The sequence below is a fragment of the Nicotiana attenuata genome, unplaced genomic scaffold, assembly GCF_001879085.1.
Source record: "Nicotiana attenuata strain UT unplaced genomic scaffold, NIATTr2, whole genome shotgun sequence".
Lineage (NCBI taxonomy): Eukaryota > Viridiplantae > Streptophyta > Magnoliopsida > Solanales > Solanaceae > Nicotiana > Nicotiana attenuata.
Window position 1 is genome coordinate 1,515 of NW_017673304.1, and position 12,997 is coordinate 14,511.

The 12,997-nt window shown below is 38.3% G+C and overlaps 1 protein-coding gene across 1 annotated transcript; it reads left to right on the top strand.

The window, feature by feature from the left end:
- The first annotated feature begins 1,449 nt into the window (after positions 1-1,449).
- LOC109216007 (protein LOW PSII ACCUMULATION 2, chloroplastic) lies at positions 1,450-4,963 on the top strand. The gene is made up of 2 exons (XM_019380134.1): positions 1,450-1,931; positions 4,524-4,963. Exons 1-2 carry the CDS (start codon positions 1,514-1,516, stop codon positions 4,667-4,669), a joined length of 564 nt encoding a protein of 187 aa, XP_019235679.1. The 5' UTR covers positions 1,450-1,513; the 3' UTR covers positions 4,670-4,963.
- Positions 4,964-12,997: the final 8,034 nt, after the last annotated feature.

Genomic DNA, 12,997 nt, shown 5'->3' on the forward strand with positions numbered 1-12,997 from the left:
CCAACAAAATTGGGATTGAATCCCATGAACTCTGGAAATATCAAAGGTGAATATGGGCCCATTCACTTGCCATGTATACCACATATGTTGCATCTATGAGATGGTTACATGTGCGATTATTATTAACCCGCAACATGGTGTTTGCGAGGTAACTTGCTCAATAATTTAATTTAGAGCATAATTTCCAGATTTTCTATTCAAGACAGTTCATCTTGATAAGTTGGTTTATATCACAGTTGGTTTAGTGAAATGAATTATTGAGTGCCTCCACTTAATAGCTAAACAATTGCTTATGAGAACAAAGTTATCTATATCAGTTTGATATACGTTATATGCCGAAGTATATTATTTTCTCCCCTCACAAGTGGTTCAGGGTCAGGAACCAAATAATTCCATCTTATTATTATTGATGTGCGGTGTATATTTTGATTAACACCATAACGCACAAAGGTGGATTCTCAAAGTTGAGGTAGCAAGTTAGTTTTTCTAACATGAGGGGGAGACATGATAAACATTTGAGAAAAAGTTACATAGAATGAATTATCATTTATACATCTAGATCCCCGAATAAAATAATATGAACTTGAAGTTCATATAAGGATAATTCATGTGCAATTTATTGCAAAGCATGCCAGACGCATTTGCTGACCCAAAAAAAAAGTAACTATATTTATATGGCAATCCATGAACGATTTAAAATGCTTATAGCATATGCAATTCTTGGAGAATTTTTTTGGTCACGAATGACCACATCCTAAGTGCAATTTGTGCACAAAGGTATCTTGCTATAACTATAAGCATGATAATGTGATAGCGAGGATTTTCAAGGTGCAACATATTCATTGGAGTTAATATGGCGGATTTATTCACCAAATCTTTGCCGACGTCAACCTTCAAGAAGCTAGTGCACAAGATTGGGATGCGAATGCTTAAGGATGTGAATTGATGCTCTCATCAGGGGGAGTTAATACGCGTTGTACTCTTTTTCCCTTACAAGGTTTTGTCCCACTGGGTTTTCCTTGCAAGGTTTTTAACGAGGCAACCAAAATGCGTATTGTTAGATATGTGTACTCTTTTTCCTTTACTAGAATTTTTTCCCACTGGGTTTTATTTTAGTTAAGGTTTTAACGAGGCACATTATCTGTTGAATAGACATTCAAGGGGGAGTGTTATAAATAGAATTGTATTTATGGTGAATGTCTATATTTAGAGAGATTCTAGGGTTCATTGCTTGGTGGCTAAGTCACCCTCTCCCTATAAATAGAGGGTTCTATTCCATTGTAATTCATCCCAAAATCAATAAGAATCCTCTCCCTCTACTTTTCTCTGCAATACTCTTCTTGTTCTTTTATTGTTTCATAACACAAATAACTTTTTAACTCGTATCCTTATCGTGTAATTACCAACAAATAAATATTATTATTTAACTATATAAGGGGCATTCGTAGTTAGACAACCAGGTTACAAAGAAATAAGAATAGAAAAAGAACCACTTTAACAAACTAAACTGAAAATGGCGCTACTACTGAACTACTCACCACATACTAAGAAACCTCATCTTCTTCACCATTCCCATTCTAGCCTCAAAAATTTCTCCATCAAATTCCAGGACCCTTCTTCTGATAAATCTAGAGAGGACACGTCATCATCTACGGTGGTTCCACCGCCCAAGAAGCCCAGCTCTAGTTCCTTAGGTTTTGGCTCATCGGTTTCCAGCCCAGTAACATCATCCAAGAAGAAACAACAAAAGGGAAAAGGAGAAAGGGCTTCAGTTATTCGAAGAGAACCCATTCAAAAGCCTAGTTTTGCTACCCAACCGGAGGAATCTGGTGGATCGAATGAATTTCAGAAAAATGAGAGTGCTTTTCTTCTTGCTTGGTTAGGACTTGGTGCTATTATTCTTTTGGAGGGTCTCCTTCTTGCTGCCTCAGGTAAATTTTTTCTTAATTCCACCCTTTAATTGTATTTTGTAATTTGTCCCTTTTAACTTCATTCTACAAATAAAGTAGCTTCATTTCTTCTAGTAAGTAAGTGTTTATCTGATTAATTGTCGCTATGCTTGAAACTTGAAATGTATTGAATTAGAATTATACACACTCAATTACACTATAATTTAGATGAAATCTCCTCATTATGCTTGGGTTATATCATGAATAAAGATATTACTACTAAGACATGATCTTTTACTCTCGGATTAATTTTTTGAAATCAGTAATGTACATTACATCTGACAAAATTAGTGATATGCATAAGACTTATGAAATGGCTGTGCCTTAGCAAAGTGTATCAGGCAGATGTGAAAGCACATTTAAGTCAAGAAGAAATGTACTGATGGTAACAATTACATCACGGTCCTCAATAGAAAATGGAAACCAGAAATAGTGATTATTGATAAGTAATACAGAGGATAACTCTCTTGTATTATATTAGGTTTTACAATCTAATGGAAAACTTACCTGTAAATGCAATAAACTTTCTTTTGAGATTTGACCTTTAATAAGACACTATAGTTGTGAAAAATTAGTTCCAGACATGCTTAAGGCATGGTTAGAGGAAAGTGCAATTTTGAATACAACAACAACCCAGTAAAATCCCACAAGTGGGGTCTGGGGAGGGTAGAGCGTACGCATACCTTATCCCTACCCCGAAGAGGTAGAGAGGCTGTTTTTGAAAGACCCTCGGCTCAAGAAGAAGAAATAAACAATAGACAATAGACAATTTTGAATACAAGCATATATAAGAAATAAATTACTTTATATTTGTTAAACAACATCAATTTAAAATAATTTGAGAATATATTGAAATTTGTTCGTTGAACGAATATTTACCGTATAGACCAAACTATCTAAGTTCCAACATCAACGACCACTCCGTAGGGGGTTCAGCAAAGGGTGTATCTAGTTAGAATTAGACATTCGATGGATTTAAGGGGGGCCATATGGACCCTAAGGATTTTGAAATTCACCATTGTTTTCCCTTACAGTTTACTAATTACTCGAGATACATCTTGCCCACCCCAAGATCTTTTATTACAAAATACTACACACCTCACTTCCAAAAACTGTCTCCCCCTCCACAAAAGAAAACCCAGAGGTGGTGTTAATCCAGTGCAACAGTAAACAACAAGTCAACAATGTAAACTAATTTGTCAATGCATCATACACAAGTGATCAAGTGCTTGACATTTGAGAAATAAAGCGAAGATGAGACTTCACATAGTCATAAAACATGATTACCAGGGTCTAAGCATTACAATCATACAATTCTTAATATTTAATAGCTCAATCTTTCGTAATGGAGCCAATTGTAAAAGTTCTGGCCATGTTCCAAAGCCTTTGTAGTAAATCTCCTGGTTCACAAATGGACACATGAATTACCTCATTTTCCTCTGATGAAAGTTGAGCGTATAAATTCCCAAAGTACCAAGAGAGTACATATACAGAAGATCCCCTTGGTGACCTATCCTGGATTTTCCACTGTGTTCTTGTCATGGTGACCTATCCAGGATTTCCCACTGTGTTCTTGTCAATCAAGTGGAGGTCTCTATATACCAAAAAGTTTTTAAATAATACCATCTTCACTTGTGAAAGATTTTTATTTAGAATCTACCTTAAAACATGTGTAACACAATATTCACAAGATCGATTGTGCTTAACTAGTGCTAGGCTCACTCTAAGTTCCAAAATTAAAAATCTCAATTTGGAATTTTTTTTGTTTATGATTGGTCTGCTCATTGCCAACTCTCTTCTCCAGTTCTCTGCAAATTGGTGTTCGGTCAATAAAGCAGTGTTCAGTCTCCATTCCTCAAGTTGCTGAGTGACCTGCACTGATTCTGGAGAATGTTATTAGGACCACAACATGGTTTTTCCAGCTTGAAACTCTGAAATGCAACTTGCGTCAGATTAAAATTCCTAAAAAGGCAAAAAAAATTAAAGCTAGTATTCTTATGATGTCCAATAGAGTGGTATGAGTGGCAGAGTTAAGAAAATAAAAATTAGGAGACACGTATGAGTTGGTCTCTCTCAAGTGCCTCTCTAGTACTCTATATGTTTTGATGTTGGACATGAAAACAGTTGAAATAGGTAGCATAGAGTTTGGTGTTCATGTTTCCTACAAGTTCTCCTTAATAGCATTGGTTTGGAACGACTTAGTTTTAGCGGACCAACACTTCCGACAATATGATGATGTTTGACGACATCAAGTTAGGAAGCATGACTGAACATTAGTACAGTCTATGATCATAATTTCTCACAGCTTCTTTTGCATCAACGGTTGAACATTTGTTCTTGTAACTAACAGATTGTGAGTAGATTACAGTTTCAGAACAACTTACTAAGAGTAGTTTGAAATGAATTATGTTGTCATGACACACATCATAAAATCTTTCTCGCGTTAAATATCTTGATAGATAAAAATGTCTGGATTTGATAAATTAGTTTGACATTAGAGCTGAATGTTTGAGCAATTACTTTAGATATGTATTTCTCCATGTGGTAATTTTCTACCTCTTCTGTTGCATCTAGGCTTTTTACCGGAGGCATGGGACAATTTTTTTGTGAAGTATCTGTATCCATCCTTTACTCCAACAGTCTTCCTGTTTGTGGCTGGAACAGTTACCTATGGAGTGTTGAAGTACCTGCAGAATGAGAAATTTAATAGTGAAAACTGATACTTTTAGCATGTTATATCGAGTATTTAGGTAACTTTAGTTAGTTTGTTCAGTCTTGTAAAGTACAAATGTGAGAAACTCTGACTATGGAATAGCAAGAAATACTTCTGGAAGTGGATTCTACCACCGGCTAACGTGTCATTTCAATTTGTCAAAGTTGTCATTATTTGTTGGTGAAGTTAGCTTCTTATACTGTATCTACTTCATACAGATACATTTGGAATCTACTATATTTGCAAGGGCATATAGTATTCCTTTCTTTCCGAATTGCAAGTCAAAGTGTTGAGTTTCTCAGTTGTCCTTCCCAATTCTTCCTTTCTTTTTTTCCCTTTTGGGCTTTGAATTTTTATAATTTGGAAGGTGGCAATGAGGTTTGACAAGGCATTTAATACCTGAATTCAAATTCTAGCGAATCAATTGAAGTTTACTTTTGCTTCTATGCTGTTACCATTGCTCAATGTCTTTGACATGGATTGATGTGTAAGGCATTCGGTTTCTCCACCACTTATATTCTTGGCTATTTTGAGTTCATTTCATTAGTAAGGTGACGGATACTTGAGATTTTTGTGATTTAAAGCAGCCTCTGGTTCTGCTGCTTCTCATACTACTCTACAAAGGTCTGAAGCTGAAAATGTTTTGTTGATTATGCTATCCAGATTGCTGAAACTTATCTCATTATAAAGCCCACACTATTTGAGATTGGTTCTACTTGCTTCAATTAAAGGTATCTGGTGTACAAATGGTGAACTGAATAACAGAAGCTTTTACAGTTCTACCATGGACCATGGTATCTTGAGTAGTTGTACAAATAAATAACAAGAAATATGCCGTAATGCCAAGTGCCTTTGGATCCAGTCTCTTGATAGGGGGACCAATTCAGAAAAGTTTGAGCTTGGGTATCTTTTTATCTGCTAATTTTGGTAAATCCTCCTCTTTTTTTTTTTTCTATAGTCGTAAATCCTGGTGACAGGTAAATAGTCTTCACTTAAGCATCTACTTTGACACGACAATAGCAGCAAAAATGCAAAGGTTGATCACCAGTGTTGTTCCTCTTTTTGCTGGCAAGAGAACTGTTGTTGCCTGAAGATATCAATTTGGATGCTTCAGAAATGAGTTTTAACTTTTATACACTAATAACTTTTGCGCTATCCGATCATTTAAAAGATAACCACATGTAACTGAAATAATGGGCGACATCAAACAAATCAAGTGTCATGCTACATTGTCAAATGCACTAATAGTTTCTTTATTATGTCAGTATAAGTTAAATCCCTTCATATATGATGTCTTTTGATTCTTCTCTCACTTTTGTCATAATGAGTAATACGTCATAGTGCAGCCACATTAAGAGCATTAAAATGTTAGTATTTATGCTACAACTGAGTTTATACAGTGGCCAATTAATGGATATTGGTAATGCACTAATACTAGTACGAGAAATTGTTTTATTTATATTGATATCTGCATCAAATGGTCTTTTTCTCGTCCTGCTGGCTGCTGGAATCGCTGTAATGTGACATTTTTGTTTCAACAATGTGCAAGCTGGATACACTACTCATACTCTCATGTAAAGAATAGCAGAAATTTCGCTGATTTTTCTCTATTCTTTTTAATAGCTGCTAGGCTTCCATTTTGAGTCACAAGTACTGCTATTAATATCTGGTGAAACTTTTGAGTGGCCAGCAGTAATTCTTAATGCCAATTGTCCACTTAGATAGGAATAATTCTTTCTGACATGCCATAGCCATAGGCCTCGTTCATTTGGGCGAAACAATCAATATTTATATATATGGTGAAATGCTAATAGCTCTCTGCCACAGAGTTGCGCCAACAACACAAGCACTCCTAATCAAAGCTGATAACTTGCTTCAAAGCATAGGCGAATATAGGATTTGAAATATATGGGTTCAGAATTCTTATTTTTTTGAATTACTAAGTTCTAAATTAATCATTTATACATATTCAATAGATTGCTTAAGATAAATACAAAATTTGGATCAAAGCCTCTTATTTGGCCGAACCTATAATACTTGTATTTAAGCATGTAATTACTTATTTATTTATAAAATTAGTATTAACACGTAATGCTTATCAATTACTTTCGGCTGCGCAAACAAACTCCTAATCAAAGTTAGCAACGTGTTCCAAAGGCACAAGTTGTGTAAGGACTAAAAGTTATAATTGTTGTCACAACAATGTTGAAGCAAAGTGAGAGAGCCATGCATCTAAGGCTTCCAAGTATGGTGCAACCGTTTTAAATTTTTCAATATGTAGGAGTAATAGCAATAATTAAAGTTGAACTACGTTGTGATTTCAACTTCCAATTGAATGCCATGTTTCGAGGGGTGGTTCTTATTTCATTTACTGCAATGGCAGCAACCATTATTGCCACTATACATTATTCATTGGTCTCACAATTTCCTTCGGAGCCTCATCAATTTTCATGTTATGGTAAAGAAACCTCATAAATTTATAGCTATTTTAAATCCACATTCATATCTGCAACTTGCTGATAGCTACCTACCTTTATTAGTCAGCCAGCCATTGCCTTTACTCATAATATTTCATCCACTCATTATAATGTCCATCTATGTTATTTATTGAATTAATGATCACAATTAAATTTAAGTTGGTGGTGGGAAATCCACAGTCTTATTCATATATATAGTTCCAAAGTTGTAGTAATACTTTCATTTGTATACAGGAAATTTTTAGGACCACTAGCCACTGGGATATGACGCGGAGGTAGAAGTTCAAAAATACGAGTTCGACTGAACCGAATAGCTTTTGTTTAATAGTGTATTTGTATAAAAAATTATTAAGTACATACACATATTAAATTAGAATATAATTATTAACATTTGCCGTCATCGTTTTAAAATTCAAAACTCAGCTCCTATGAATATAGAATTATCTATTAGCTAATAGTAGACTGCATAAAATCCAGGAAGCTGGCTTAGAAGTCGCTGTTCTTTTCTGGACAAAAAAGAAAAAGAAAGAGAGGTCCCTAATTGTTTGCCTCCCTTTCCCCTTTTAAAGCGAATCCATTAACATCAGCGTCCATAAGGACTTTGTCCTTTCCCTTATTCTCTTCTTGTGCTCTCCTAACTGTCCACAAAATAATTTCCTGCTGAATCAAAGAAAAAGTCGTTATTGCCTTTCATTTCATGCAACTCTGCCTCTACAAGCTTGCACACCTTGTCAGTCTCAAATTTGAATGAAGTAACAAGGTTGTAAGTGACAGTCTGTGTAAAATAAGTTAAATTTGTGATAAATCATTAGGTATTCAATTAAGATGAGCAGTAAGAATTTATATTACCAATTCCAACTTGTCAATGATTAAGACGGAATTGATGTTTCCTAGCAACTTCGCATATCTTAACTTAATTGAACTTCAACACTTGATTCGCACAGAACTTCTCTTTTTTTGGATTTTTTTTCCAGTTTTAGGTTTTTGTTTAGTCTATTCCTTTTTAGTCTATCCTTTTGTAGCTTTGTGCTGGTCTAGTGGTCGCACCGAGCTATGATAGAATGAGGGCATGTCCTTGGGGGAGCGGGCGGAGCGGGGGTAGAGGATAAGGGTGGGAGAGGGGGGGGGGGGTAAGGCACTTTCTAGCTTGAGAGTGGGGTCATGGAACATAGGGACTCTAACGGGGAAGTCTATAAAGTTAGAAAAGATACTTCATAAGAGGAAGATTAACATAGCTTGTGCCTAGGAGACTAGATGGGTGGGGAACAGGGCTCGGGAGGCGGATGGTTTTAAGCTGTGGTATTCAGGGAGGGTGAGAGGGAAGAACGGGGTAGGCATTTTAGTTGATAAGGATCTAAGGGAGCTAGTGGTTGAGGTTAAGAGGGTGAATGACAAGTTGATGGCCATTAAGATAGTCGTGGGAGGGTATACTCTGAACGTAGTTAGTGCTTACGCGCCTCAGGTGGGTTCGGACGAGGAGGTTAAAAGACGCTTCTGGGAAGATTTGGATGGGTTGGTACGGGGTATACCGTCCACCGAGAAGCTTATTATAGAGGGTGATTTTAACAGCCACATTGGGAGGTCGCTTGGGGGATATGACGATGTGCATGGTGGCTTCGGTTTTGGAGATAGAAACGGAGGAGGTACTTCGCTGCTGGAGTACGCTAAAGCTTTTGAGCTGGTGATCGCTAACTCGTGTTACCCGAAGAAGGCGGAGCACCTGATAACTTTTCGAAGTGCGGTGGCCAAGACCCAAATTGATTATCTACTTCTTCGGAAATGTGATAGAGGTTTATGCACGGATTGCAAGGTCATCCCGAGTGAGAATCTTACGACCCATCATATGCTTTTGATTATGGACTTAGAGATCAGGTGGACGAGGAAGATGAGGGCTATGTCTGGTATACCTAGGGTCAGGTGGGGTGCATTGACTAAGGACAAGGCCCAGGAGTTGGGAGAGAAGTTGCTGGCTATGGGGGCCTGGAGGAGTAGCGGGAATGCGAGTTGTATGTGGTCTATGACAGCAAATTGCATTAGAGAGGCGGCAAGAGAGGTGTTAGGGTCTCAAAGGGTTTTTCTGGTGGCCATAAAGGGGACTGGTGGTGGAACGAAGAGGTTCATAGGAAAGTGGAAGCCAAGAAAGCGGCATATTTGAATCTTGTAGAGAGTATAGACGAGGGGCAGAAGAGTGCTAATAGGGAGGGGTATAAGAAGGCTAGGAAGGAGGTGAAGTTGGCGATTACTGCGGCTAAGACTGTTGCATTTAGTCGTCTATACGAAGAAATTGGGGATAAAGGCGGGGACAAGAAGTTGTACAGGCTAGCGAAGGTGAGGGAGCGGAAGGCCCGGTATCTGGACCAAGTGAGATGCATAAAAGATGAGGAGGGAAGAGTTTTATAGGAGGGGGCACAGATTAGGCAGAGATGACAGTCTTACTTCCATAGGCTCTTGAATGAAGAGGGAGATAGGGGCATTGCGCTAGGGGAGCAGGAGTACTCGGAGCGGCAGCGAGATTTTGGGTACTGTAGACGTATACGAGTGAGGGAGGTTGTAGGGGCTATGCGCAGGATGAGTAGGGGTAGAGCGACGGGGCCGGACGAGATCCTGGTGGAATTCTTGAAGAGCGTGGGTAAGGAGGGCTTGGAATGGCTTGCTAGGTTGTTTAACGTCATTTTTAGGACGAAGAAGATGCCCGAAGAGTGGAGGCGGAGTGCGATGATCCCATTGTACAAGAACAAGGGGGATGTCCAAAACTGCAACAACTATAAGGGTATCAAGTTGTTAAGCCGTACGATGAAAGTCTGGGAGAGGGTGATTGAAGAGAGGTTGAGGAGGTATGTGTCCATTTCCGAGAACCAGTTTTGTTTCATGCCGGGACGGTCGACCACTAAGGCCATTCATATTGTGAGGAGATTGGTGGAGCAGTTTAGGGCGGTGAAGAAGGATTTGCACATGGTGTTCATTGATCTGGAGAAGGCCTATGACAAAGTCCCCAGAGAGGTTCTATGGAGATGTTTGGAGGATAGAGGAGTGCCTGTAGCGTATATTAGAGTGATTCAGGACATGTATGATGGAGCTAAGACACGGGTTAGGACAGCAAGAGGAGACTCGGATTACTTTCCGGTTGAGATGGGGTTGCATCAGGGATCAGCACTTAGCCCGTTTTTGTTTTCCCTGGCGATGGATTCTTTGACACGTCACATTCAAGGGGAGGTTCCTTGGTGCTTGTTATTTGCGATACGACAAAGCCCTGATTGATGAGACGCGAGGTGGCATTAACGAGAGGCTGGAGGTTTGGAGACATACCCTGGAGTCTAAGGGTTTCAAGTTGAGCAGGACCAAGACAGATAATTGGAGTGCAAGTTCAGCGGTGTTACCCAGGAGGCGGACGGGGATGTGAAACTCGATACCCAAGTCATTTCCAGGAGAGAGAGTTTCAAGTATCTGGGATCTATAATTCAGAAGGATAGGGAGATAGATGAGGATGTCACACACCGTATCGGAGCAGGGTAGATGAAGTGGAGGCTCGCTTCCGGTGTCTTGTGTGATAAGAATGTGCCGTTGAGACTTAAGGGTAAGTTCTACATGGTAGTGGTTAGACCGACTATGTTGTATGGAGCTGAGTGTTGGCCAGTCAAAAACTCCCATATCCAGCAGATGAAGGTAGCGGGAATGAGGATGTTGAGATAGATGTGTGGGCATACTAGGTTGGATAGAATTAGGAATGAAGTTATTCGAGATAAGGTGGGACTGGCCCCTGTGGAGGCGAAGATGCGTGAGGCAAGGTTGAGATGGTTCGGGCATGTTAAGAGGAGAAGCGCAGATGCCCCTGTCAGGAGATGTGAGAGGTTGGCCTTAGGAGGTGAGAGGAGGGGTAGAGGTAGGCCAAAGAAGTCTTGGGGAGAGGTGATCAGGCGGGACATGGCGCAACTTGAGCTACCGAGGACATGACTCTAGATAGAAGGGTGTGGAGGTTGAAGATTAGGGTAGAAGGTTAGTAGGTAGTCGTGCGTCTCCCTTTGTCTTCTCTAGTTCGATAATATTAGCGCTAGTACGGTACCCTTTTTTCCTTAGTTTGCTATATTCGCATGTCTCATTTCGTTGTTACTTGCCATTGGTATTTCCGTAGTTTGCTAGCAGTATTTGTTCATTCTCGTCTGCTGCCTCGGAATTAGTTTTCTAAATATGTTATCTTGCTACTACTTTTTATCAGTACCCCTTTCATATTATCTGTTGCTATCTTCGATTTAGTTTTCTAATTATTGTCTTGCTATTACTTGCTACCAGGGCTTCTCTCACCTTCTTTAGCCGAGGGTCCATCGGAAACAGTCTCTCTGCCCTTCCAGGGTAGGGGTAAGGCTGCATACATCCTACCCTTCCCAGACCCCACTTGTGAGACCACACTGGGTTGTTGTTGTTTGGAATCAGTGTCTGGCCATGAAATTTTCAAATTTCGCTTGAAGTTGAATTTCGGAATTTTTTGAAAATTTGAAAAACTCCAAAAAGCTAGTTTTCAAATTCACTTCAACTCGCTCACAAAAGTTCAAAAAGAACTCCAAATTATATTCATGTCTAAATACAACTCTAATTTTTAAATATCATTTATTTTCACTTGATTTTTTATTTTATTATTATTATTATTCTTTTTACTTTTTTTCCGAAATTTCGCATGCTTATGTCCAAACGCCCATTTAAAATAGGTCGGGCGAAGAAAAAAGATTTAAGTACTTCATTGAGTAGGAATATAGAGAAATTTGGAGAGAATAAAATCTGAAGGGACTGGTGTCCAACTTGCAAAAAAATGCTAAAAATGTCATATAAAACAGATCTAGCTGTAATCCAATCTAAATGAGAAGTACAAGTAAAATAGAGAGGATATACCAAAGTAGATTGGATGGAACTTGACCGTCAAATATTTAAAGGCCAAAGATGATCAATTAATGTGGAAAACACAATCATAATCAAGGATTAATTTACAAATATCGAGACAGTGTGGACAAACATGTTCTTTTATTTTATCCCTCGTAGGGAGGTGGATACCTTGCTTGCAAGTCAAAGAACAGCTCCCCTTTAGGCGCCGATACTACTTTTTTGCTATTGACTTATGTCACTGCTCACTATATTGTCAAAACAATCATGTTTTGTCAAATGTTTTATAAAATATGTCTTAGTAAAATGAGCATTCCACTTTTTGCCAGGGTCGCTGCTTTTGCTTTGTTTGCGGAATGAGTACTCTCTCTAGTCTAGTGGTAGCAAATGAATGTTAGATTGGAGCTTGTATTATTGGGGCCAACGTTCTAACATTAGATTTGTTGGAATATATATAGCAGGGGAAGCAATTACAGTATCATATTCACGTGTAAATTAAATAATTAGCAAATAAGGAGATTATTCGAGTTACTTCTTGAAGCGTGAACAAAGCAGATTAATCTCAATCTCCAGTTCCAGAGTTACAAGACCGCGACCTCAGCAAAATCTCCACAGTCTTCTACCGTGTTACCCAAATAATATCTAGAAAGAGAGGATTTCGGGTGGGCAAAATTTCAAGGAAGAAAAACGTGTAAAACCAGTGCCAAAAACGGCCAACCTTATATGGAGTATATATAACCACGTTTTTTAGGTTAAAACCCTTTTCCAAAACCTGTTATGTTTTCTTCTTCCACTAAGGAAAGGTTTTCTTTATTTCCTATTATTTAGGCATAGTAGGGACCACAGAATTTAATTAACAAGGCTTCCTATTATAGAATTAGTTTCAAAATTTGAAATTAATTTCTACCATAACAAATTACGAATTATTCCACTAAAAATTAGTAATTGCACTCTTTAGTACAATTTCGAAATTTTACCATAAAATCTTA

Bases quoted from the DNA above. Each gene is read 5' to 3' on its own strand.
- LOC109216007 (XM_019380134.1), top strand. From the start codon at position 1,514: ATGGCGCTACTACTGAACTACTCACCACATACTAAGAAACCTCATCTT. The intron at 1,932-4,523 runs GTAAATTTTTTC...TGTTGCATCTAG, and splicing joins TCTCCTTCTTGCTGCCTCAG to GCTTTTTACCGGAGGCATGG.